The following is a 26975-nucleotide window of genomic DNA, read 5'->3' on the forward strand; positions in this document are numbered from 1 at the left end:
GGTAGTTTCCTGGACCAGTCCCCAAGAACCTAAGGCCTTGCCTGTTTCCTTCCAGGCTGCAAAGTTCTCGCTTAATTACAGTTTATTTACAACCTCCTGCTTCCTCTCCCTTCTTCTCCAAATGCCCTTTGATCTTGTTAGGGGATTTAGTGGTACATCTGCCTGTTTTTTAAGTAGCCTGCTTGGAGGCAAATATATGCTAGCTGGGGATGGTGAGTGTGGTGGAGAGGAGAAGCAGTTCCTGCTGTTGATCTAAGAACAAGTTTCCCAAGGCGTGCCTTCCTAGAATATGGAGTGGTATGTATTCTCTGCCCTTTCTCACTCTGTTTACAAACACAGATCCCACAATAAACCGGTTAAGCTCTTCAGATGTCCTTGTTTTGTTTGAATTTGCACAGTCTTTACTGTCTCTGTTCCATTATTTCACTCACTGAGAATCCATCCCACACCAATTGTTGTCAAATGTATATCCCACCCCTTTCCTAATGCTCAGATGGTCTTAAGACTGTCATTCATGCAGGCATTTTGTGTGATGCATTAAAAAAAAAAAAAAAAGGTCCCAGGAAGCCATGGATCTGAAGTGTGGATTTCAGAAGCTGGAACTCAAGTCTTTTGAGATTGTAGCCATTGGCTTAATTTTACCTGGGTGTGGGGAGTCTAGAGGAAGAGAAGGTAGGGCCATTGGGCAAAAAGGCCAAAACGGATACAGTGATGGAGGGAGGAGGATGGGAGCCCTCTGTAAGCAATTGGTTCAGACCCCTGGCAAGAGCAATCTGTCCCACCCCTGGAAGCCCTTTGAATGGGGAGGGGAGAGAGAGAAGATGCAGACCATGCACGGGGTTTTCATCTTGTGCAGCTTTACCATAGGGAATATTCCTTTTAAAAAAAAATAGCCATAGCAAGCTGCTGAGATTATATGTGGTCACTAGCTTTTCTCCCAGTCCAGGCCTGCACAGATGGCACAGAAAGCCCATGATTTGCTCACGATTACTAGCTTGTCTGCCTCTTAATTTGTATTATGCCATGTAAGAATAATTGGAACCACTTGGAACTGGGGCAGAACATGGGGCTGGATTATTAGTAGGCCATTAAAGAGGAGATAAACTTTGTTGTGTTAAGGATCCAACAAATGTCATGGCTTAATAAATAAAAAAATTAGGCAATCAAGTCTGTCTCCTATATATGCCCTCAGTCTGTGTCAATTCTGCCCTGAGAAATTTGTCTTGATAAAGGAAAGCACACCCTGCCTTAAAATAGTGCCCAGATTTGCTTTGTTTTCAGACTTCAATTGGTTAAGAAGCCTGGCTTGTTGGTGTGGAGCTGGGTGCCCACAATTTTATCCAGCAGAGTGAACAATTTAAAGTCTTAGGTTGAGATCGTTCCAGCCTCCTATCAAACCCTTAATGGTGCACCTGTGGCTCTATCCTATGTTACACAAGTGGTATGGGAGCTACTGTATTGTGGCTTCATCCTGTACCACAGAGGTAATGTGAGAACCAGGGCCGCAAAGGTTATTGGGCATGGTTTCTTGGCTCCCACGCCATGGGCAACATAAAATGGGGCTATGCAGGAGCCTCCAGAAAAGACTAAATTAATAAAGAAGACAGGAATGATGGTAGGTACTCTTCTCTTTCCCTCCCTCTTACACGGAGCTGCTGCTAGATGCTGAATAGGTTTCTTTGTACAGTTGTACCCTGGTTCTTGAATCTACGGTAATCCGTTCCGGGAGTCTGTTTGACTCCCGAAACCATTCGAAAACCAAGGCTTCCTGCAGTCAAACGGAAGCTGCATCAGACACTCAGCTTCCGAAAAATGTTTGCAAACTAGAACACTTACTTCCGGGTTTTTGGCATTTTGGAGCCAAAACATATGAGTACCAAGGCGTTCAAGAACCAAGGTACGACTGTACTTCCACACACTGACTTAGCCTCTGTGATGAGCCGATCTCCTTTAAGAGGGTGGGGATGGGTCGGAGGACACAGAGGTCAGATCAGAGAACCTCCCAAAGTAGTTCAAGTGGTTGAATGATGAGCTGCAATTTAAACATGCAGTAAAGTTAGCAGACTGGGTGCTTTTCCAAAGGTGCAGCATTTGCTCACTTTCAGAGCTGAGCTAAACCTTGCGGAGGTAGTCTCCACGATGTGAGTATCTTTCTGAAACCCTCCAGTAACAAGGCACTTGGACTCTAAGAGTTCTCTGTCTCTTGTCTTACAGCTGGCTTTCTGAACTCATGGAAGAACAATGTCCACCAATCTTGCACGACAGTTTCATAATTGTAGAACTACTTTGAAAGGCAGAGAAAAGGAGTCCCCTTGTCTTTTTCCATCTTGCTTGTACTGCCCGTTGGTGCCTGGCACATCATGATACCTCCCAGTTATCTATTGCCTTTAGTGTTGTGCCTGAAGCCAGAGGGTACTGAAAGTGTTCCCTTTAAGTAGTTTCCAGCGGATTTCTACAGGGTCCAGCACTGATTTTTCACTGGGCTGCGTCAAAGCCAAATTGAATCTGCCTCAGAGTCGGAGTTCTGTAGCTTGGCTGGTCACATCCGCTGTATTAAATAAATCATTACAACCCTGAGTTCCATTTTGGAACATAAGAAATAAAAGTATATAGAATTTGCAGCTGGATTTAGATACTTAACAGGTATCTGACAGCACGTAATTTGGTGGCCAGTGGGCGCTGATTGTTGAGTCCGGAGAGCTGTAGCTTCTTTGTGGTCTTTATGCAGGCCTGCACAATCCTATGCACTGATTTTAATAGGACTGTTTTTTGAGACTGAGTGTGCATAAAACTTCAGCCTTTGTCCAAGAGGAGTTTGCTTGATGAAGGCTTGGAGTCGCTGGATCATCCTGTTTACTATTTTTACCCTGCTTTTCTGTTCATGGATACACAAAGTGATTTGTAAGATTAAACACAATAAATCAGTGGGTCTTCCTCAGCAATATGGGAAAAATATAGTTTCGGTGGGAGCTTCCCCCTCCCAAGCTAATAGTCGGGTTGCAGTGGGAGGGAAATGTCCTATCTTCACACCATCATCGCCATCCTGATCAGGTCTCTGCACCTTCTATTTGTGAAATAAACATTGTGCACTTAAGGGCAAACCATGTGATTCACATAACCAATGGTTTGGCCGTGGATCAAACAGGACTTTCAAGACTTCTTGGTTCATGCTCATAAAACTTGCTCCCCATTTTCTTTTAGTATTCCTTATGAGAAATGTTTTCTGCTTGATGGCTATCTTAAGAATTTCTTACGTTGCAAGATACAACGTAACTCCCCCTGCCCTTTCAGATTACAGTAAATGCTTTTGGTTTTTCAAAACCAAGCCTTCCCCTGCTCCCTGCCTTTCTGGCCTGCCTGATAGTTCAGTAAGTTGTTATGTTTTGTATTTGTGGTGGTAAAGATTCCTGCCAGGGGCAGAGAAGACCTGGAAGGAGCTGATGAAATGACACTAATTTTCTTGCTGCAGAGATTGTGCTTCATGAGTTGCTGAGGTTGCTTATTATTATATTTGTGTTAGACTCTTCTGTATAGTAATTGCACCTGGGGTGTTCTTAAAAGTTGGTTTTCAGACAATAACAGTAAAAGCTGCTTGTGCTCGGCAGCTTTGGGAGTGAATGCTTTCTTAGGGAAGTCTAATGTGGGTGGGCAGAAATTCTGCTCCCGTTTTTGCCAGACTCTCTCCAGGGACGCAGTGCGGCATACCTCTCTGGATAGCTTTTTGAGACCCAGAAAAGTGGATGTTTTATTGTTTTCTTCCTCCCCTACAGGACGGTGGCAGCTGAAGTAAGGAAGCAGGTGTCCCGAGAATATGGCAACTCCCCTCAGCTTTCCAAGAAGCGGGGTGGCCCCCCACAGTCGGTGAGTTATTCAGTAGTATGGAGATCTGGCAGAAAACACTGCAGCTTCTGGCTAATAAGGCAGGGAAGAAAATCTGTTCACCCAATGAATATAGGCAATATCAGACGACCATAATTTGGAAACTGCCCATTTCCAGGGCATTTTAGAAATTGCTAGTAATCCAACATATAGCAGGGACAACCATTTTGCTCGTGCTTTAGGAAGTACTCTTAGTTAGAATTGAGTTTGTTTGTTTTTAGAAAAACAACAACTTAATTAAATGATATCTATATTTAAATATTCCTAATGAACTTCTCTAATTTTTTAAAGCCATCCATGTTGGTGGCCACTTCTGCCTTCTCAGAGAGTGAGTTCCATAGTTTGACTATGTGCTGCGTTTCTGTCCTAAATCTTTCCCTTTCTTAGCCAATTGCTACCCTTTGCTGACTTCCACTATTTGCTCATGGGAGACAGGATTTCCTTTTGGCTTACTGTCACTATAGACCTACCTGAGGCCTCTTCTGAGATGGAAAATTGGAAGAAGCATAAGAACCACTAATATCTCCTTTCATTTCTGCAAGAAGCATATTGGGGGAACCATGGTTACATATGAATTAGTTGCCTTATTCCTCTAGTCCACCTCCAGTCCCAATCCAAATAGTAGAGTCCCAATCTCTGACATCGGCTGTATTTTATTTGTTCTTCCTGGGTGGAATAAGGACCAGAACAGCTGCAGAGACTATGCTGCATTTTCTGGAGTTTCAGCTTTAAAACAAACAAACATCTGTGGCCTTCTAAAAACTCCTGGGCTTCCCTTATGTAGTGTTTCCTAAAGCAGCTATTGGGTGAGGACAAGGTGGATTTCAATTTCCCAGGTGTGAAGGGGTTTGAAACTGGAAACTTTTGGGTGGGGTTTGGCTGGGTGTCTTTGAAAATAGTTTTAGTCTCCCAGACCTCTGTGCTTGTGTCCTCTCCCCATTCTTCCCTTCTTGCAGGTCTCTCTGTCATTTAGCCTCGTTACTCTTTCAGGGGATTCCTCCCTGGTTTTCACTGAGAAGCTGTCAGAAGAGAGCCTAGCCTCTCAGTAGGCTCTCTCCCTTGCTCAACAACAGCAAGACAGTTGGTGGAGATGGGAGGGGGGGAAAATTTAGCTTTTGCCATTTGTCATAAGAACAAATGCTTGCATTTGGACAGTTTCCAAGTGGCCTGTGACATGCAGTGTTAAATGCGCCTTGAGGAAACGAAGGGGTCTTTCTTCTCCTCCCCACAGCACCTGTTTCTTCTTGCTCCTCTCTGAACAATAGTGCTCAACAAAGTCACTTAGACTATGTTGTAATTGTAATAATTTAAGAGCAGAGCTATGTGTTGTGGCGGCTCAGATGACTTTTGTGCTGGTTAGTTGGGCATTGTGGTGGGAACTGGAATAAATTTACTAGTCTTAAAGATGAGCTCCTGCAGTCTTCCTCACCTTGGTTTCTGCATTCTCTTGAAGCTTCATCTTGGAAGGACTGCAACTCCCTCAGGCCTGTTGTTGTCCTTCAAGATGAAGGGAGGCGCCTCTGTCAGAAACTTCTGTGAAGGGCCAAGAAACGCCCCCAAACCTCTGTATTTCTCTGACTTCTCTGTTGGACTGAGGGGAAGAGGTGGGGTGTGTGGAATTCACACACTTTTTTCTTAGCTTTCATAGTCTAACTTGGTGGTAGTAGTGGGCATTTACCTGAAACATGTTGGAATCATGGATTCATCCATTTCCCAGTCTATAAAATGGAGAATACCAGACTCAGGCCTTGGGACAAATCCTTATCATCCTTGTTACGATGTGCTACAGCTAGGAGTGATTCAGGCACACCAGACAACTTCAGCAAGTGAAAGCTTGTCCACACTCCTGCTTGTCCCGTGCCTAGAAAGGAGGGACCCCGAGCAGTTTTCTGCTTGACTCTCGCTTTCGAGGGAAAACACGCTGTTTAGTGAAAAATCAAAGCAAATGGTGATCCGCCCACTTTGGGAAACACTGTTCTGAACTGTAATCAATAAAAAGTAATAGCAAGTCACAGTGCATAAAACAATGCAGTACAAATTGAAAGCAAAGACACAACTTATACAATTGTGTTTGTTTGTTTTTCAAAAAATATTGCTGTAGCTGCTTATTTGTACTTAATTTCACGACCTCCACCCAGTCAGGCATGTAGCCAAAAAGAGGAGGAGGCATATCTCCTGGATAGGGAAAACTCTTCGTTTGGCTCTAAATCAGAGCAAACATCAATCTGGAGAAACCCCAAATGGCCATTTTCTCTGATTGAGTGCTAAAGACTTTCTGACTTGTAGGTTCCTCTTCCTTACCCCACTCCTTGACCTTCTTCTCTAAGGTGCCTCTGACAGAAGTGGTGGAGCCCGTAGACTTTGAGGAGTACCTTGACAGCCACGTGCCAGATGCTGAGCCCGGTCCACTTCGTGATCTGGTTGAGTTTCCCACGGATGACCTAGAGGTGATTCACCAAACACGGGACTGTCGAACACTGGAACCTGGCATCCCTGAAGATGAGTAAGTGGTGGGGTTATTAATTGTGGATTGTGGTTCTTCCGATACTTGTGATAAGCACCCCTGCATCCATTTACTCCTTCAGCCTTTCACTGCAGAGCCCCCTTCACTTCAGGACAGTCATATGTAAGAGTTGCCAAGGAAAAAGTACTTGGCAATTTGCTGGCAGTTTTCTGCATTAGAACTTGCTAGTTCTGCAGTATTAACCAGCGAAAATGTGGTAGGCAAAGACTATTTTTTAATCTTCACATTAACAATTTCAGTGTGGCTGAATGCCGCTTTGGAAGACTGATTTAAATGGCAATATAACTGACTTTTGACATCTGCATAAAGCTTTTGGGAAGGCATCCATTTAATTCCCAAAGGAGACTTAAGTGTGAAGAGGTGTAGGTCATTATTGAAAGTTATCTGGGATTTTACAAGATAAACCCCAGGTGGGTTCTGCTTGCAGGTCTTTCCCCTAAGATGTGTGGATAAAAATTCTGAAGGGTTTTCACAATTCTGCCTTTTTGATAATCCCACAGAGGAAATAACATATTAACAGGGAAAATAGACATCAGTGCACTATTCGTCATGGCACTAAGATGCAGAAATCATCACAAAAACTATCCAGTTCACCATGCTCATAGGAAGGAATGACCAGCTTTTCAAATAGAAGGGGGGGGGGGAAAGCCCACTCTTGACTGCTGCTAAAACCCAGGAACACCTGTAGGCTCAGAGTCAAAGCACAAGGAGGCTCTTATTGCAGTGTTTACCAAGCACTAAGGATAGTAGTTTTCAAGGGCCACATTTTTAATTTGTTTCTATGTGAGAAAAAAGAATATCCAGAAGGTATTATCTCTTGTTTAATAAAGGCGTGGAAGCAAAACATCTGGAGAGAAATTTGATCCTTATCTCTCCTTGCAGATAGGTCTTTGGATGTTACCAACCTGTCGACATTTTTACTAGCCTGCCTTTCTTCCTCTTTCATTCTTCTCCAGGAAGCAGGATGCTCGTGTACGAGATGCTGTACAAGTCTACACAGAAGACTGGGTCATGGTCCAAAGAAAGTAGGTTGCACCTCTTATTTGAGAAAGGATAGCAAAGACTGATTCTTTGTTATTGTGGCGGTGGTGAAATTTGCTGACAGTGCTTAATCTTTTTGGATGTGGATTAAATATGGACCTAACAGAAGGAACCTTTGGTAGGGGAGTGCTGCGTTTCAAACTGAAAAAAGATTTTAAACAAACATTATTCTAACTAAAGGAACCTACAGTATTAGACTCCTCTTACTTCCACCTGGACTAGCCGTGACATGCACCTTCCCACAAGCTGTTATTCACTCATCCTCCAGCCCTCTGAAGTGTCAGTGGAAGGGCTAGAGCAGTTGGAGGGAAATTCCTAACTTTCTATGGAACTTCCTTAAGATTGCGTTGGAGTAAATCCTTGTAGTGTAATAATTGTATCTGCTTATAATTGGCCATTTGATAGCCAGAGCCCTAGTTGCCCAAGTCCTTTCAATTACTGCATAATTATTGCTTCAGTGGTCATTCCGCAGTGGCGGAAAAGTTGCTTCATTCAGATGAGCCATAGTATATGTTCTGGATTGCAGCCTTGCAGCCTGTGATTGATGACTTGCCTTCCTAACCAGGTAAACCCAGTGAGTAGATACAAAATACTAAAATACTAAAACTAAATATTAAATACTAAAGCAGATTAAACTTCACACCAACCTTTCTTAGCATCTGGGTAAAGGTAAAGGGACCCCTGACCATTAGGTCCAGTTGTGGCCAAGAGCAACACCTAAGAGCCTAAGAGCAACACCTTGAACCTGACCTGGTAGCTGATTGGCAACCAGTGCAGAGCTTTGAGTTATATGCTGACAAGTCCTCACTTCTGTCTGCAATTGTGCTGCAGCATTCTGCGCAAACAGTAGCCTCTGGCTATAAAATACCCACATATAATTTTTCAGCAAAGTTCTCAAAGCAGTTTAGGGCAGCAGTTCCAAAACGGCTTACTTTTACATTTAGACTGTTCCACAAAGGACATACAGGCCGTCTTGATAATATCACAATTTCCCTCCCTTCCAATTTTTGGTTTTCCTTCTTCCTGCCTTTCTGGTGCTGCTATTCTGTCTTTTCCACCCCCACTCACTCAACCAAATTGTGCTGGAATGTTCCCCTAGCTTTATTGCAATGGAGGAACGCCAATGAGACACCCTACAATAAACTGTGTTGGCCAGAAGTATTCATACAAAAAATCAGGAAGCACCCAAAGTTTACATACAAAAAAGAGAAACGGATCTCTCCTTCCAGTAGTAGATAGGTAGCCGTGTTGGTCTGCCATAGTCAAAATAAAAAAATTCCTTCCAGTAGCACCTTAAAGACCAACTAAGTTAGTTCTTGGTATGAGCTTTCGTGTGCATGCACACTAAGACACCTGTGTTTGGCATAAAGTATTTAAATGCACAGGTTGAGGTGGTCCTCCTACAAGCTTTTTTTGCCCTATCAGTTTCTTTTAACAACACAAACTTTTGAACTTGGTTTGGTAAGAAATAAAGCTGGTCTTTTGTATTAGGTTTTTCTTTTTCTTTTTGTTATGGCTGCTTCCAGTTTAACACAAGTTTTTCATCGTATATCTGACTTGCTAGAATTTTTAATATAATACATTCTCAGTTTTTAAACCATTTTTATTTTGTGACTGGACAATTGTTTAATGAATATTGTATGATCTTTTTAGAGAAGCCCTTGGCAGAGGCATTTTGGGCTGAAACACATTGGGTGCATTGTATAAAGGGAAGAAGCCACCCCTTTTTGGGGGATCTCTGAGATTAAATTATCCTTTTTGCGTACCTGAAATATTCATAGCAAGGTGAATGGCACCTTTGTAGAGACTGATATGATTGTCTTTTAAAGTCTCTGCATTTTAAGTCGCAAAGGTTCCCAGCAGGCATTATCATCACAGTTTCTTCTGCCCTGGTTCAGGTACCAAAGGCTGAGCACCATGTACAATGCTATTACGGCCGAGAGGCAAAGGGAGAGGCAGAAGGGGCTGCCTAGGCAAGTCTTTGAACTTGATGAAGTAGCTGAAGAGCGGAGCAGCCAGGGGGATTCGGTAAGTCAAGTCAGATTTGTAAAATCTAGCATGTTGGAGCAGCTCTTCTGTGTACTCTGGGACCCATGAGCAAAGAGTCACAATATAATATGAAATACCATCTTTTTTGGGGTGGGGGGTGGGGTGGAGTTCTGTTAGTTTGCATTTCCTTTCCTTTTTAATTTTTTTTACACTTTTCAGGTTTATTCATTTCACTAATTTTACAATCGTTTTGACATTTCAAAGTTTGACTTCCTTCTCCCTCTTTTTGCGGTTCCAAATTAACTTAATTTGCTCATTTATTCATCTACTTTAAATATGCACTCTTATAAAACTGGAGGTTATTACAATAATCCTGCCAGTGTTCTTATCTGTTTACAATTTATCTGTAAATATTCAATACACCATTTCTATTCTGTTATAACAAGTTTGGTTTCTTATTCTTCTGGTAAGCTTCACCATTTCTGCATATTCCATAAGTTTTTGTATCCATCCTTCCTTTGCTGAGAGTCACTTTGCATTTCTTACTGCAGAAAGTATTGATCAGATGTGTAGAGATTTTCCTATTCTACTTAATTCAAGAGGGTTCTGGAAGCTTTTCTGTGTGAAAGAAACAAGCAGAAAGTTCATGGTGTTTGGGTTATTCCTTCGGAGAAGCTGAGTTCCAGCTTAAACTTGTTTTGTTATCTCTTCTGTGAAGGTCATGCGGAATATAATAATAGGCCAGAAGGAGCCGGGGTTTCATTCTCTCTTTCTATCTCTTTTCCTTCTGGTGTGGTGTTCTGTACATAGTATGCTTAGTGTTAAGGTTTAGTCTTACTGTAAGTTTAAGTTAAGTCTGCTGCAACTGGATTTCTTATGGACAGTGCCAATCCTGATTTGTATTAGATTTGTGACAATTATGCTCACTTGCCTTCAGTAGCAGTAAAACCCTGCTGGATGAAATACTAATTGCCTTTGGTCTATTTTTTTGGAATCCTGCAATGTGTTTAAGTTTTACTCTCCTAGTGCAGGTGATTGGTGGCTGCGGCAATGGCTGCTGTCGATCGGGCACTGCTGCAGCGATTGAGTGGGTGATTGGCAGCTGCTGACGGCCAGCAGAAATACGACTGGATGCTTCTGCATCATGTCCCCCAAAACTCAACAACTCTGGGCAATTTCCCCCCATTTTCTTAATTTTGAGCCCCCCAAAATGGGGTGGGGTGTCTTATACATGGGGGGGGGGTGTTATACATAGAAAAATATGGTATGCTGAGCCTGGAAAAATGCTCTGGGCTGCTGTGCATTTGCTAGATGCTCCGTGAAGTTTGCTGTTGTCGGTAGAATGACAATGTGGCTCTCGGCAAGGCAATGCTGTGGGGGACAAGGCCTTTTACTATGGTACATCAGGTATTCCTTGTCCCTTCCAGGATGACCTGAAGCGCTGCTCCACCTCCCTCGATGATACACCCCGTGGCAGCTGGGCCTCCAGCATCTTTGACTTGAAGAACTCCGCGGCCGACTTCTTGTTGCGCTCTCTCTTGGTGCGCACTGCCATCGAAGAGACTGACCGCACGAATGAGGAGCTGCGCAAGAAGAACCGGCATGGTGAAATCCTGGCCCTTTACCCGGCCCCAGATGAGGTGAGCGCAGGCCCTGAGATTCCAGTAGCTTTTGCATGATCCTGTAGCATCCAGGAGATGGCAGGCATCTTTGGATGTGGGCTGATGAGGATTAGAAGGTGCCCGTTTGCCTCTTGGGCAGGTTGTGCAGAGGATGCTTTGACGGCCACAGACTTTGCTGATTGGTAAAGGTTGGAGGAAGAACCACCACAGTCTTGTCATTCTTTTTTAAGTGGTTTTGTCAAGAAAGAGGAGTAGGAGGGATCATTACGTTGCCTGGCACCCCTCCTTTCCTCCTCCAGAGATCTCAGAACTGTCCAGTCTCTTCCCTGCCCCATGACACTCTGTTTGGACTCACTATTGTTCTAGCAAGCTCCGATACTGTTTTCCTAGCGCTAAGCACATGGTTGTATAGATGATGTGCTTCTCTTTATCTTTTCAGGATGAGGCAGTAGAACGCTGCAGCATCCCAGAAGTTCCCAAGGAGCACTTTGGTCAGAGGATCCTGGTGAAGTGTTTGTCTCTGAAGTAAGTCACTTTTTATTTGCCAAACCAAACTCAAAGTAGGACCTGCATGGAAGTTTGGGTCCATTGGAGTGCTTTTCACAAATGCTTCAGGGTGCAGTGTTGTGCAAAGGGTGTGAGGCCCTGGCTGAACTTTGTGTCCGTTTGCGTTTCTTAGTGCAGAAAGTATTGATCAGATGTCAGAGTTCTTTCCTATTTAATTGCCGTATTTTTCTCTCTATAAGACACACCAGACGATAAGACGCACCTAGTTTTTGGAGGAGGAAAACAAGAAAAAAAATATTCTGAATCCCAGAAGCCAGAACAGCAAGAGGGATCTGGCTTCTGGGATAGCCTCTTGCTGTTCTGGCTTCTGGGATAGCCGCGCAGCCTGCATTCGCTCCATAAGACGCACACGCACATTTCCCCTTACTTTTTAGGAGGGAAAAGATGCATCTTATAGAGCGAAAAATACGGTAATTCAAGAGGGTTCTGGAAGCTTCTCTGTGTGAAAGAAACAAGCAGAAGGTTTCATGATGTTTGGGTTATTCCTTCAGAGAAGCTGAGTACAGCTGGCTTAAACTGGTTCTGTTATCTCTTCTGTCAAGGTCATGCTGACTTTAATAATAAGCCAGAAGGAGCCTGGGTTTCACTTTCTCTTTCTATCTCTTTTCCTTCTGGTGTGGTGTTCTGTACATAGTATGCTTAGTGTTAAGGTTTAGTCTTATTGTAAGTTAAGTCTGCTGCAACTGGCTTTCTTATGGACAGTGCCAGTCCTGAGTGTATTGGATTTGTGACCATTATGCTCATTTGCCTTCAGTGGCAGTAAAGCTCTGCTGGATGAAATATTAATTGCATCTGGTCTATTTCTTGGGGAATCCTGCAACGTGTTTAAGTTTTACTCTGCTAACTATACATTGGAGTTCTGCTCTGGATCAGTATTGAGTAGAATTACATGACACTTTGCTGGACGATTTCAAAGCTGTCTCTGCGGAAAACCAAATTCTGAATCCAGGGGTCTTATGTACTGTTCTCTCTGGAGGGTGTGAATGCCTCTGTTTCCAGTCATCTCATGGTGGAGAGCAGCACTGGCACTAGGTTCAGTCCATACAAGAGGCCCCCATGCTAAATTGCAAACAACCTGCAATTGCCTTGGGAAGAAGGCACCTTGTTGCTTTGCCAAGAGGTGCCCATGTTCATGGACAGCACAAGGTGCACTGCTGGCTATGGTTGACGTATGGTTGTTTTCTCACTGAGCCATCTCTCTCTCTCTCTCTCTCTCTCTCTCTCTCTCTCGTACCCTTCCATGGAGCAGGTTTGAGATCGAGATCGAACCGATCTTTGGATCGCTAGCACTTTACGATGTGAAGGAGAAGAAGAAGGTACTACTCTGTGATTCTGAGCAATACTTGTCTTTACAGCTAGAAGCAGGACCATTTTATAAAATGGGCAGAGAGCAAAGCATAGCAAGGTAGGATGCAAATTGGTCAGTTGCCTAAAATTGCTGAGATGTTTGAAAGACTAGTTTGATAGACATAGGAAGCGCCGGGTTGGAGGTGCTCTTGATTATGTCCATGCAGCACATATACAAGGCTACTTGATGTGTCTTCTTACTAGTTCCCCTGGAATCAGAGCAGTCTGCAGTCTCTTCCTATTCTGGAACAGGTAGGAACCGCCTCCAGACATTTTGGAGGAAAGGGGGCATTTTCTCCCCTAGCTATTGCCCTGCCTTCAGTTAGTGTTGCAAACTCTTGTGGGTTCCTGCCTCAAGCGCTTCCTTCTAGTTAGAGGAGTTTCAAAGGCAGGAGAATGAACTTCCTCAGCTGAACCAGAAGGGAAAGGTGGATCAGAGCATTCTGCAGGCAGCAGCTATGCAGGTGCCTTTAGACTGTGCTTTATCTGACCCCTTACTCCCATCCCAAGGACACAGGGTGACTTCAGCTGCAGTGAGAAGCCTAGCCAGCTGCATGCCCTGCTGCCTTTAGTCCCTGTGCCTTTAGTTCTCTCTGGCTGGATCTATACAGATTTTAAAAAACGCTATGGAAAAAAACACTATAAAAGCTCTTAATGGAAAATCCCATTGGTGACGGATTGCTGCTCTGAAGCACCATCTGGTGCCGCATGTTTGTAACGCAGTTATAACGATATACAGTAGTACCTTGGTTTATGAACTTAATCCGTTCCGGAAGTCCATTCTTAAACCAAAGCGTTCTTAAACCAAGGCGTGCTCTCCCATAGCAGCGGGGGACTCAATTTACAAATGGAACACGCTCAACATGTTCTGATTCCAACGCAGAGTTCGCAAACCAAAACACCTACTTCTGGGTTTGCAGCATTCTTAATCCAAGTTGTTCATAAACTAAGCTGTTCTTAAACCAAAGGTACCACTGTAATTGACAAGTGTAGCTGAGACCCCTCTCTTCTCCCCAGCACAGTCTCCTAAGTTTGACTCACAAGGAGGCCAAAGCGCCTCAGGAAACTACTGTGTGGAACCAGGCAGATCTGGCAGAAGCCAGTGGGAAACAGGGCTGCTGCTCTCTGGCTGCAGGAAGAAGAAGGCCCAGGTGTCTTGTTACAGTAGTGGTGGCGACAGCAAGCCAGATTTCAAGACTACAGTGGATAGGTCTTGTCCAGATCTAAAGTCCGCTGTCTGTTGTGGTTCTCCCAGCTTTGTTGCTTTTATTGCTGTGTCGGGTTGGGAGTGGGTCTCGAGTGCATGGTAACTTTGCCCGGCTTCTGCCATTTCCCCAACTTTTCTAGATCTCTGAAAACTTCTATTTTGACCTCAATTCGGAACACATGAAGGGGCTTCTGCGAGCGCACAGTGCCCACCCTGCTATCTCCACGCTGGCTCGTTCGGCCATCTTCTCCCTCACACATCCTTCTCCAGACATATTCTTAGTGATCAAGGTGAGATGTTTGATCTTCAGTCACCCCTCCAGAGCTCATCCCCCTTTGTGCGCGTGGTGGAGGCACATATATTCTGCCTCCTTCTGTGAGTGCAGGAAAAAGCTTGTTTGAGCTGGGCATCAGAATTAACAACCTGAGAATCTCAGCTGTCCTGAAATCAAAATAAAACAAAACATGTTTCTAGTCCCTATGGGTTTGGAGGGAGATTTGAATGTGTGTGGGCAATGTCTAGCAGACTCTCTGAAACTGGAGTGAGGTCTGGGAGGGCCCATTCTTTTTCATTTTGCTTATGGTTTTGGTTAGCTGAATGAATAATGCAAAAGAAACATAAGCAAAAGAAAAGTAATTACATAGTGCAGAATACAATTTTGTTCTCCTTGCCCCATATTTTCTTTTCAAGCACTGAGTAAGCCCAGCTCTAGGTGCAGGACTTTTCATCTTTCCTTAGCTTCAGGGACAGCTGAGAGGACTCTCTGGTTGCAGGCCTCTCTCGTCAGGGCTAGTTGTAGAACTTGAGGTGGAGCTCACAGCATTCTTGGTTTAATATTTGGGAACTTCCAAGGCATCTGCTAGACTTCATCACCAGTAACTTGCTTTTCCTTTCCCTGCCCAGCTGGAGAAGGTGCTGCAGCAAGGGGACATCAGTGAATGCTGTGAGCCATACATGGTCATGAAGGAGACCGATGCTCTGAAGGTAGGTAGATGGAAGCAAGATGAGGAAGCAGTTGGGTTCCTGGCCGTTCTCTCTCTCTCTCTCTCTCTCTCTCTCTCTCTCTCTGTGTGTGTGTGTGTGTGTGTGTGTGTGTGTGTTAGCTAGCTAGCTAGCATGCTAGACTTGGCCCCGGGTTTCAATTCTACCTATATCATTAAATCCCTGGATGCTTGGGATGACCTCTTGCATGTTCTCAATGGAATGAAAATGGCTTTCTTTACAGGTTTATTTTATGGGTGGATGTGGTAGGGGGTTCAACATTTACAGTTTGGTCACAGTCATGATGAAGTCCCCCCCCCCCCTTGTGCTTCCTTTTTAATTTTTATTTATGATTTTCAATTTTATACATTTCAATAATTTTACAATCATTTTAACATTTTGAAACTCGACTTCCTTCCCCTTCTTTCTGCGGTTCCTTAAATTTATTTATTTTATATTTACTGCATATTCCAAATTAACATAATCATTTATTCATCTTTTTAAAATGTATACTGCTATAAAACTGCAGGTTATTACAGTAATCCTGCCATTGTTCCTATCTGTTTATAGTTTATTTGCAAATATTCAATAAACCATTTCCATTCTTTTATAAAAAGTTTGCAATCCTGATTTCTCCCCCCTTGTGCTTCCAGAACAAAGAGAAGCTGGAGAAGCTGCGGGTGGCAGGAGAGCAGTTCTGCACCCGTCTGGGAAGGTATCGCATGCCATTTGCCTGGACTGCCATCCACCTCGTGAATATAATCAACAGCACTGGGATGCTTGAGAGGGATGCTTCTGACTCGGAGAGTGGTGAGTATAGTGCCGTGACCAAGCTCTGTGAGAAAGGATGCTTCCTGTCCTGTGGGGAGTTGGCTGCTGACGCTGCTTTTTCCCAGTTACATGGAGCTTTTGTCCAAAGGAACCTCGGGAACTGAGGCAGTGTGATGTGGTGGTTAGAGAAGGCATAGGCAAACAGCCATCCAGATGATTTGGGACTACAGTTCCCATCATCCCTGACCACTGGTCCTGTTAGCTAGGGATGATGGGAGTTGTAGTCCCAAAACATCTGGAGGGCTGAGTTTGCCTATGCCTGGGTTACAGTGTCAGGCTGGGACCCAAGTTTAAATTCCCAAATGGTCATGAAGCTCACTGGGCGACCTTGGGCCAGTCACACACTCTCAGCCTGATCTACTTCACAGGGTTCTTGTGAGGATAAAATGGGGAGGAGAACTTTGTAAGCCACTTTGAGCTCCTTGAAGGAATGGTGGGATGTAACAACAACAACAACAACAATGCCACAGATTGCACCGTATGTTTATAATCAGAAATGAGATGACTTGTAACTGGCAGTTGTGCATCACAGGAGTAGTTTAAAGCTGACTCACAGCATGCTAGCGTTACAAACAGAGTAAAATCAAGCCACAAATTTGCAGTCATGTCCATGCAGCCCTAAAGCTCACAAAACAGAAATGTAGAATGAGGTAGATTGTTTATGCTCATGAGCTAGAGATTGAGACAAAGGAAGCGGCAGTTTCTACGTTTTGCTCTCCTCTCTTCAAACAAGAGTATGCTGACTCCTTCAACCTATCTGTAGAGAAAAATTGGGGATGAGGAGCCTCTTCTGAGTGCTCTGTACGGCAGACCTCAAGTGTAATTTACTACACATTATACCATGTCTACTAAAGCATGCAAACAGGTTTTTTTATTCAGTGGACTTAACTGCAGGGGCCTCCTGGTGTCTGTACATCTGCCTCCATAGAGCACAGTGCAAAGTACCACCTCTGTAGCAGACTCTTGACACAATAAGGGGTTTAGTTTTCTTGGCCATGATCAATCATTTATCGCTTAAGTGTAAACCTGCATGACATGAGTCATTCAGCTCCCCTTCGTTGGGCCGGAGATTCTGAAGTTCGTTTACATTGCAAATTGTAAGGTATCTGCCAAGGGACAATACTGCACTACTTTAGAAAAGCTGCTTCCAGTGTCATTGTGGGACACCTATTGGTTTTGTAGAAACAACTCTTCTAAGTTGTTGAGGAAGCTTGTGGGTAGTTTCTGCAAAATGTGCTGTTGCACAGCGTTGTGGTCTCCATTAGGTTTGCCCTCACAACAGCCTTGCAAAGTAGGCCACATCCCCCTCCCCAGTGCGGTGGACATGAAGCTGTGAGGCAGTGATAGCCACTCACCTAATACCAAGCATGAGTTCCTGGCAGAGCCCGGTTCTCTTCTCACCATTGCCTGTTGCCTAAATATGACTCCTTATTTGTGCTGAATGGTTTCTTTAAATGTAAAGGTTCATCATTGTTCCACCCGATGTGTATGTCTTTAAGGGGCCAGAGCAAGGGCCAGAGCAAACTAACGAGACCCAGCTTTACAGCTGTGAAACATAGCAGGTGCTGCTGAGTTGTATTGATTAAGCTGGGTTGGCAGTTGGGTGTAGTATACAGTGGTGCCCCGCAAGACGAATGCCTCGCAAGACGGAAAACTCGCTAGACGAAAGAGTTTTCCGTTTTGGAGGTGCTCCGCAAAACGAATTTCCTATGGGCTTGCTTCGCAAGATGACAATGTCTTGCGAGTTCCTGCTGGTTTTTTCCCCTCCCCCCACCTTTTTCTAAGCCGCTAAGCCGCTTATCAGCTGATCCGATCAGCAGATAAGCCGCTAAAAGCCGCTAATAGCGCTAATCCGCTAATCCGTCAATGGGCTTGCTTCGCAAGACGAAAAAACCGCTAGACGAAGAGAATCACAGAACGGATTCTTTTCATCTTGCGAGGCACCACTGTATAAGGAGCAGCACCTAGCTCCCCCATTACCCTGGGGGATGGGTTGGTGGTTGGGTCTGGTTTGTTGTTAATGTATTTAGTGTAAAAGGAGTTTTTGTGTTTGTAATTAAAACCTTGTTTAAGTACTTTTTGAGTCCCTCTTTTAATGCATGGTCTCCCCAGCAAGCTCTCTGCAGCGCTACTATACTGCAAATAGCCAACAGTGTGCACCTCACCTATTGAACATATCTTCCTCTGTTCTAGATCGCAAGGGAACCTGGAATGAGCGCAAAAGGAAAACATACGAGCGCATGAGTGTTGGGGAGGAGATGTGCAGCTTCAGCAACTTCCGCCCAGCTACCCTCACCGTCACCAACTTCTTCAAGCAGGTGGGAGGCTTGGAGTCTGGGCTGTCTGTACTGAGTCGTAATATCACTGTCTTTTGGTTTTCACATCTGTAGGAGTGCAGCTAACAGGACCAGAGATTTGCAGGCAGTTACCTGTTTGTGCTAGAGAATTTTCTCTTTCCTCATAAGAAGCCTGCGATTCTTCTTTCACTGTTTACCCCACACACCATAAAATGCTGGGAAATGGATTGAAGGTCAGGTATGGTCACTGCCCAGGGCCCAGCAGGATTCTCTGCCTTTATTTGCAGGGCTCCTCCTTTTCTTACAACTTCAAGATTTTCAAGCACTTTCCACAAGAGTCTTCAGTGCATGTTCAGAACTTGAACGCTCTAACAGAGCTTTAGATCCTTGACAGAACCTTCAAGTGACTTGCAATTTTTGACTTTGAAAGTTAAGTTGTATACAATGAAGTATACGTTCTGGCAGAGTCTTAAAATGAACCTGAGGAATATCTTAGGTGCCTCTCACATCTACTTGTTTGGCAACGCCTTCTCTGTAGTGGTGCCCCAGTCGTGAAATTCCCTGTCCCTAGAGGCTTATACTGCCTCTCTGTTAATGAGTTTCTGATGTAGGTTAAAATCCAATTCAGGGCATCAGGTGAATTGCTTTATTTCAGTCTGGTGTCGAGATCTTATCTTGTACTTTACTGCTCAAACAATCATTTGTAATGGTTTAAGATTGGATTTTTTCCCTATGTATGCTTTGATGTGTTTCCTTGTATTATGTTTTTAGACTTATTGGAAATGGTCCTAGCAGTGCAATGCAGTGAACAGTCTATACATAGGGTTAATGAGTAAATTGGAACAAATATTGCTAGAGCAGTGCCACATCCACTGAGGAACTCATAGGGGTCTTAATGCCACTGTCTTGGTGGATGTTATTCTCCTGTTCTGGTTCAACTCTCCCCTTCTCTTTTCCTCTCCCCCTCCCCCCCCCAAAACCCTCTAGGAAGGTGATCGCCTCAGTGATGAGGACCTATACAAGTTCCTGGCAGACATGAGGCGGCCATCATCTGTCCTAAGAAGGCTCCGACCAGTCACAGGTAAGGTGGGTGCCTGTAAATCAGCCTGTGACAAGGCAGTGCCTCTTGTTGAGAGCTCTGTGGAGTGGGGAATTCTGGAGCTGGTGTTGATTGTGGTAGCCATTTACTGTATTTTTCGCACCATAGGGCGCACCCAGTTTTTAGGGGGGGAAATCAAGAAAAAAAATATTCCCCTTCCCCCAGCCCCAAAGAGCAGCGTACAGGCTGCACACAACCTCTCCCTGCCAGAGGGGTTGCGGCAGCTATGGAACAAGCCAAGGCAGCGAGCGGGATGGACCCCGCTCGCTGTTTTGGCTTCCCCTTTAGCCCCGTGCAGCCTCTCCTTGCCGGAGGGATTGCGCAGGGCTAAAGAAGCCATAGCCCCGTGCAGCCTCTCCTTGCGGAGGGGTTGCGCGCAGCTATGGAAGAAGGCAAGGCAGCGAGTGGGATGGACCCCGCTCGCTGTTTTGGCTTCCCCTTTAGCCCCGTGCAGCCTCTCCTTGCCGGAGGGGTTGCGCGCGGCTATGGCACAAGCCTGCATTCGCTCCATAGGACGCACACACATTTCCCCTCAATTTTTGGAGGGGAAAAACTGCGTCCAATAGAGCAAAAAATACGGTAGTCTGTTGTGACAAAAGCAATAAAACTCTTTGGCCAGATCCCACTTTTACCAAGAGCAGGAAATGGTTCCTGAGAACAGAAAGCGGAGAAAAAGTCTCTCTCTCTCTCTCTCTGTGTGTGTGTGTGTGTCTGTGTGTCTGTGTGTCTGTGTGTCTGTGTTTGTGTTCAGTTTCCTCCCAAAGTGAGGCAGAAAGATCAGTCATTACAAGAAATAGCTGTAGGTGTTTCAGAATCCAGTCAAATGAGAGCAAGAGCAAATCAGCATAGTTTATTATTATTTAAAAAGTTTTTAAACCATCCTTCATCATTGTTCTCTGTTTGAGGTGAAGGAGGCCTCTCTATAGTTTCTGTTGTCTGTTTCCATTCCTTGTGCAATCTGTGTGCGCGCTCATTCTTCTTTGTGATATAATAGAGATCAGGAAACTCCATCACCCTGGAACTCTCGAGCCCTCTAACACACATTCTCAGTCTCAGAGGTCTGTCAGTTTTGTCATGTTGGGCTCTGTATGCAAACTCTCCTTACACACCCACACCCACAAGCCCTCTTGTTTCTGCCTCACAGCCCAGCTCAAGATCGACATTTCTCCTGTGCCGGAGAACCCCCATTACTGCCTGTCGCCGGAACTTCTGCATGTGCTGCCCTATCCTGACCTCCGAGTTCGGCCCACCAAGGAGATCCTGGAGTTTCCAGTCAAGGAAGTCTACACACCGCACACAACGTACAGGTAGGTTTAAGGCAGCTTTGCTGGCCAGCGGGTGCAAAAGCAGCTCTGTTTTGTGCGCTTTGTGGTGCTTAAATTCCGTGCTTTTCAGCTCTGATCTTTTCAACCTTGTGGTACTGAATTCCTCTGTATTCTGAAGTGGCAGAAACATATGCTACAATGGCAAACTCATATTGGTTGAACAAGGTATTGGTTGCAACTTTCGTTCCCTCTCCTATTCCACCAGTTCATCTGTAACCTGTTTTTTCTTAGTTGCCAACAAACTGCCTCCCTTTATAGGAAGCTCCACTGAGGACTTCCACTCATTAACCTAGCCCTCTGTGAATAATGTGTGTTGACTCCTTAAAACTGTGTGCTCAGGAACAAAGGGATGAGTTTCTCCTTGGTTGATCTTGCAGTTCTCAGTACTAATTTTAAGTGAAACTGTGACAAGCTGCCAGCTTCCTCCCATCCCCTGTCAGGCTGCAGGTTTCTATGTAGCAATATGACCACAGGGTTGTCAAGAGTTCAGCACCAAGATTCTGGCCTTAAGTGTTCAGCTGCTGCTGTCATCGTACTGAATAATGACCCAGATCTTTTTCGGCGCACAGTAGATAAAACTGTAGTCCTTTGGCAGCAACTGTTGCGGCTTCCTTCCAGTGTCTGATCTGGTGAAGCACTAATAATATTGTATTCTCATTCCTGGTAAGTCCTGGCAGCCAAGGCGGTATTGCAGCACAGAATGCCCATCCACACTGAAAAGCAGATGTTCATTGTGTTCACATAATGTATAATGAGATCCATCTCTGATGCAGCAGTCAGTAGCCTTGGGTAAGGCGATGTAGCTTTCAGAAAGGTTGCTTGTTTTGCTGATACTGCGACTTTTCTAAAGATTCCTCGGAGGACTCACAGTTCCTCACTTGAGAAGGTGAGGATCTACATATTTAGATTAGATCCGGCAGGTGTTGGAGAGTTCTCGTCGTGAGGCTGGATGTTGCTTCTAGCCTGCTGCTGATCTCCTACTGGCCACCCTGTGGATGCTATGACACAGTCAGCCATGTTTCAGGACAGGTGCAAATAGTTGCCACCAAGCTGCTGTGAGCAGAAGGTTTTCGGCTTCAAAAATCACGATCCCCTCTTTGGCATGAATGTTGCCGTGGTGTCTCTGTCCAGGTCCCCCACGTTCAGCTTCACAACTTTGTGGTTCTTCATCTGGAAACAAGGACAAGTAAGGAGGCATTAAGCAAGCGGATCTCAAAGATCAAGCCTACACTCCCTCAGGTGGACTTCCTTATTTGTGGGCCTGGGCTCTTAGCGTATGTCCTCGTCTTTGCTTTCTTAGCAAGCTAGAGGCAGGTGTGTTGCACTTTGTGTCTTGGGGATCAGACTTGTTTCTTCCCCCCTCTGGTACCCTTCCATGATTATTACTATAGGTTAAAAAAAAGAAAAGGTTAAAGGACCCCTGTGTCGTCTCAGGTGGCAAAACCGGATGGGCCACCCCTGGTCATGTGCTTAGGTCCTGTCCCCTTTAATAAGAAATTGTATGGCTATGCTTCCCCATCTTACACTGACCAGTGTAGGGTAAGGAACTGGATGAAGGACTTGAACAGTAGGCCCCAAGCACCAAACTCTCTGCAAGGTAAGATAAAGGTAAAGGAACCCTGGGCGGTTAAGTCCAGTCAAAGGTGACTATGGAGTTGTGGCGCTCATCTTGCTTTCAGGCTGAGGGAGCCGGCATTTGTCCGCAGACAGCTTTCCGGGTCATGTGGCCAGCATGACTAAACTGCTTCTGGCACAACAGGACACCGTGACGGAAACCAGAGCGCATGGAAACGCCGTTTACCTTTCTGCCACAGTGGTACATATTTATCTGCTTGCACTGGTGTGTTAGGTTGGCAGGATCTGGGACAGAGCAACAGGAGCTCACTCCGTTGTGGGGATTCGAACCGTCGACCTTCCGATTGGCAAGCCCAAGAGGCTCAGTGGCTTAGACCACAGCGCCCATTACTATAGTAAGGGTACTTTACAGTACTGAGATCTTGGCATGAGTGCTCTGCATCAGAAAGACGGTTACCACAACTAGCAAATGGCAGCAGCTTTGAGCCAGGAGCTGTCCTTATCACAGCAACACACTAACTTGATCTTTGTTTATGAAATGTCCCCAAGAAGCACCTCTTGCCTTGCTAGTCTTTGGATCCAGAGCAGCTGTTCTGTCTGCCGAGCCATTTGCTGCTGCTGCTGGTGGGTAACTCTCAGCAGGGACCAGATGGTGAGATTCTGTTGTTGCATGTGTGCCTGAGGGGAGATGATATCGGTTAACCGAGAGGTGGGGGTTCTTTTATCCATTGCTTGCAGTTTCTGATGTTTTAGACCCCTTAATCTCAGTCTGCAACCCTAGGGAATTCCTCATCTCAGTTTACAACCCTGGGGACTCCTAAACCCTGACTTCATTCACTGCCCATTCTGGGCCATCAATTCATATAGTTACCAGGCCTTCTCTCTGCCCCTTCCCCTCACAACCAGTGCAGAATATGATCCCTCTTCAGCAGGACTGTGCCATAGGGATGTTTTCCGGTTGTAATACAGTCACAATTTCAGCCTAGTATTCTGCTTCACCCAAGAAGTCAATCCTGGAGAGCTGTTGCAGCCATTACTAATGCTTTCTGCAAGGGGTAACATGCTCAATTTACTAGCAGTTCTAATAGAGAGAGGAGTGTGGTGCTCTTTTGACAAGTTGATATCAAGATTCAGGACGAGAGAGAGGTACTACTGCTGCTGCTGCTTACATGCAGGTTTCCTTCTATAACTTAACAATATATTATTTATACCCCACCCATCTGGCTGTGTTTCCCCAGCCACTCTGGGCGGCTCCCAACAGAATATTAAAAACACGATAAAACATCCCTAAACAGGGATGCCTTCAGATGCCTTCTAAAAGTCAGATAGTTGTTTATTTCCTTGACATCTGATGGGAGAGCGTTCCACAGGATGGGCGCCATTACCAAGAAGGCCCTCTGCCTGGTTCCCTGTAACCTCACTTATCTCAGTGAGGGAACTGCTAGAAGGCCCTCAGAGCTGGACCTCAGTGTCTGGGCTGAACGATGGGGGTGAAGATGCTCCTTTAGGTATACTGGGCCGAAGGCCGTTTAGGGCTTGAAAGGTCAGCACCAATGCTTTGAATTGTGCTTATATGGTGTTAGCAGTCATATAAGCACAATTAGTGTTATATGGTGTCAGCAGCCACTCCCAGTCCCCAGACTAGCTGCCGCATTCTGGATTACTTGTAGTTTCCGGGTCACCTTCAAAGGTAGCCCCACGTAGAGCGCATTGCAGTAGTCCAAGCAGGAGATAACTAGAGCATGCACCACTCTGGCAAAACTGTCTGCAGGCGGGTAGGGTCTCAGCCGGCATGCCAGATGGAGTTGGTAGACAGCTGCCTTGGACACAGAATTGACCTGCATCTCCATGGACAGCTATGAGTCCAAAATGACTCCCAGGCTGTGCACCTTGTCTTTGAGGGGCACAGTTACCCCATTAATGACCAGCGAGTCCTCCACACCTGCCTGACCCCTGTCCCCCCAAAACAGTACTTCCCCTCTTGGGAGTAAATAACTGCCTAGTCTTATTTATGCACTGAGCTCGGAGAGCCCTAATCCTTACCCTCTCTCTGCCTCTCCACGCACACCCCTCCCTGCTGTTCATGCTGTTAAAGCAGACGGTACCTTAAAAGAGATTTGGATAAGCTGAAAATAAGCTTATGAGTTTAAAACGGGTTGGGATCTGGCTTGATATTTCAGAGCAATGAGATGCTGCCACTGAGCTTTCGAGCATCTGTGTGTTGCTTTGGAGAGAACTGGAAGGCTAGAAGCCTCTGGTGGAGCTGTGGTTTCACTACCAGTTGGATGCTTCCTCCTGTGGAGAAGGCCCATTCAATGATTGCACCCTCTATGAATGGAAGAGCTAGAGGGATGAGGGTCAAGATCAGGGGTCAGCAAACTTTTTCAGCAGGGGGCCGGTCCACTGTCCCTCAGACCTTATGGGGGGCCGGACTATATTTTTTGGAGAAAATGAACAAATTCCTATGCCCCACAAATAACCCAGAGATGCATTTTAAATAAAAGCACACATTCTACTCATGTAAAAACACGCTGATTCCCAGACTGTCTGCGGGCCAGATTTAGAAGGTGATTGGGCCGGATCCGGCCCCCGTGCCTTAGTTTGCCTACCCATGGTCTAGATTGTCCATATGACTGCATGTTCATTGACCCATGCATGAGTTGGTTCATTACTGTATCTGTAAGTTTGAGTGTAGTGATCAGTGGGGCTACATGGAGATGGCTTCTCATGCTGTACAGATTAGTTCAGAGTTCACTTGTCTAGGCACTTCTTCAAGCCCCCTAGAGATTTTGGAGAGCAGAGTGGCAGAAACCGCAAGGGGGCCAGAACAAGTGACGTAGGGTGCCACCTTACAGAGGAGAAGGTGGCCGATTACCTTCAAAGCAGAAAATTCCCGTCTCTTATTTTGGAAACTTCGCTCTTCTACGATAGCCAGCATCCCTTCAAGCACCTTCACTTGTCGCACTAGGTCCTGCCGGCCCGCAAGCATCTTCTGCAACACTTCCTTGTTGCTGTGAGCCTGCTGCCGTCTTGCCAGGCTCTCATCCTATCAAAGAAAGAGCAGGAATGGTGGATGAGGAAGACTGACCAAAGGGGCTCTCTGATGAAGTTGGGACCCTGGCGGGGGGGGGGGGGGACTAGGTAGGGAAACTTAACATTGTATAGTTGGAAGATTACAAGATTGAATATGGAGCTATAGGTGTAAGCCCCTGCTTAGGTTTCGTTATTCATTTGTTTTTGTTTTTTAATTGTAAAATGCTTAACACAGAATATCCAAACTATGGACTAGAGTATATACCGCATTGGCCCGAATATAAGCCGCACCCGGAATATAAACCGCACCTTTAAAATTGGAGGGGGGGGGGATTAAAAAATACCCAAACATAAGCCTGGGGGGGGCGAGGAAAGCCACATTATGTTGCTGGCAGCCTTTCCACTTCCTCGCTGTCTCCCTTCCAGGCCTTGGGGGAGAGGATGGGGGACTCCGTGTGGGGTAGGCACTGCTTTGCCACGCTCCTGGCGCTGTTTGCCCCACGCTCCTGGCTGCATACCGTAAGGTTGCGAATATAAGCAGCACTTTAACTTTTCCAGTCAGAATTTGGGGGGAAAGGTGTGGCTTATATTCAGGCCAATACGGTAATATAAAAACCAGCCAGTAAGCAAAATTACAGTGCACAATAAAAATCCTCATTTTTTTTTTTTTTTGGTCATATCGGCTGCGAACTGAAAGCAACAGTTCAGCTGGGAGGTTTTTTAAAAAGGAAACGTTTTCAAAAGGCATCTGAAGCAAAGGATCATAGGTGCCTGTCTAATCAGCAAGGGCGGGGTGGCAGCATTTCATAAAGCTGGTCAAGGCCCTGTTGTCCCACCAACAAAATATGGCTACCGCTTTGCTCTAGTGCAATGCCTTTTAATCTGGGCTGGCGCTGTCTTCCCTCCTTCCCCTCAGTGGCGTAGCGTGGGGGGTGCAGGGGGGGCCGGCCGCACCGGGCACAACATCTGGGGGTTAGGGTTAGGGGGCGTAAATCCACGGGTTAGGGGGCGCAAATTACTTGCCTTGCCCCGGGTGCTGACAACCCACACTACGCCACTGCTTCCCCTGCCCTTACAATTTAAACACAGTTACCTCCAGCCCCTCAACAATCTCTCTGATCTCTTCCTGCTTCTGCTGGGCTCTTTGGGTCTGACGACGCAGCTCCTCCAAGCCCTGCTCGTAGAAGTCGGAGCTGCGTCTGATCTTGTCAAGCTTCTGCGTCGTGGACTCGTAGAGGTCACTCAGCGTGCTGGCGAACTGCATTACCCCGTAGAAAAGAATGTTTACCTCCTGCGGAGCCGCCGGCTGCTGCGGGCCTGTGAGGATAGGGGCAAGCATGGCTGCAGAAGGCAGCAAGATACTCAGGAATAGGAAAGTCAGCATGGCTGTGACTTGCAAGCCAATGGAAAAACCGAAGGGAGTAAGCCTGCCACTTTATATGCAGAAGCGAGGGAAGGGTCCGATGGGGAAAGAGATGATTGAGCTGGACTGAGCAACCCACTCCAGCATTTAATGAGCCAGCAGAATTTTAATCCTGGGCTCTCATCCCACACTTAGCATGGGCACAGAACTTCTGACCTGGGGCAACAGAGTTGCACAATGCTGGCAGATGGCAGCTTATTGCAGAGGTGCAGAGGCACCTAAAGGCTGACTTTGG

The 26975-nt window shown here is 45.7% G+C and overlaps 2 protein-coding genes across 13 annotated transcripts in view; one reads left to right on the forward strand and one right to left on the reverse strand.

The window, feature by feature from the left end:
* DOCK6 (dedicator of cytokinesis 6) overlaps positions 1-26975 on the forward strand; it is a 96268-nt gene that overhangs the window by 11020 nt on the left and 58273 nt on the right. For all 10 annotated transcript variants that reach the window (XR_014520765.1, XR_014520766.1, XR_014520767.1 and 7 more), the window contains exons 2-14: positions 3771-3861; positions 6207-6382; positions 7360-7428; positions 9343-9472; positions 10861-11073; positions 11495-11580; positions 12872-12938; positions 14317-14466; positions 15080-15160; positions 15811-15967; positions 18182-18306; positions 19273-19366; positions 20529-20691. Coding sequence is in view for 6 of the 10 variants with exons in the window: in XM_083482889.1 (XP_083339015.1) it covers positions 3771-3861; positions 6207-6382; positions 7360-7428; positions 9343-9472; positions 10861-11073; positions 11495-11580; positions 12872-12938; positions 14317-14466; positions 15080-15160; positions 15811-15967; positions 18182-18306; positions 19273-19366; positions 20529-20691 (1602 nt within the window). In the remaining 4 variants the exon portion in view is untranslated. The remainder of the gene's footprint in view (positions 1-3770; positions 3862-6206; positions 6383-7359; positions 7429-9342; positions 9473-10860; positions 11074-11494; positions 11581-12871; positions 12939-14316; positions 14467-15079; positions 15161-15810; positions 15968-18181; positions 18307-19272; positions 19367-20528; positions 20692-26975) is intronic.
* Positions 20691-26913, reverse strand: LOC310696984 (uncharacterized protein). 3 transcript variants are annotated; one of them, XM_083483231.1, is made up of 4 exons: positions 26411-26716; positions 25160-25330; positions 22847-22962; positions 20691-21879 (listed from the first exon to the last, which is right to left on the reverse strand). In XM_083483231.1, exons 1-4 carry the CDS (start codon positions 26699-26701, stop codon positions 21876-21878), a joined length of 582 nt encoding a protein of 193 aa, XP_083339357.1. In that variant the 5' UTR covers positions 26702-26716; the 3' UTR covers positions 20691-21875. The 3 variants fall into 3 exon arrangements, with proteins under 3 accessions (XP_083339357.1, XP_083339356.1, XP_083339358.1); XM_083483230.1 differs by having other exon boundaries at positions 20700-21879; positions 22840-22962; positions 26411-26906; XM_083483232.1 differs by lacking the exon at positions 22847-22962 and having other exon boundaries at positions 20700-21879; positions 26411-26913.

This window comes from Podarcis liolepis (assembly GCF_965112155.1).
Source record: "Podarcis liolepis genome assembly, chromosome: 17".
NCBI classification, from domain to species: domain Eukaryota; kingdom Metazoa; phylum Chordata; class Lepidosauria; order Squamata; family Lacertidae; genus Podarcis; species Podarcis liolepis.

What these genes read in the sequence shown, in the direction of transcription:
- LOC310696984 (XM_083483230.1), bottom strand. Translation starts at nt 26,701, where the DNA reads ATGCTGACTTTCCTATTCCTGAGTATCTTGCTGCCTTCTGCAGCCATG. An exon ending in AGATTGTTGAGGGGCTGGAG is followed by an intron (nt 25,331 to 26,410) that starts GTAACTGTGTTT and finishes TTTCTTTGATAG; the next exon opens with GATGAGAGCCTGGCAAGACG. An exon ending in GGGAATTTTCTGCTTTGAAG is followed by an intron (nt 22,963 to 25,159) that starts GTAATCGGCCAC and finishes ATCTCCCCTCAG; the next exon opens with GCACACATGCAACAACAGAA.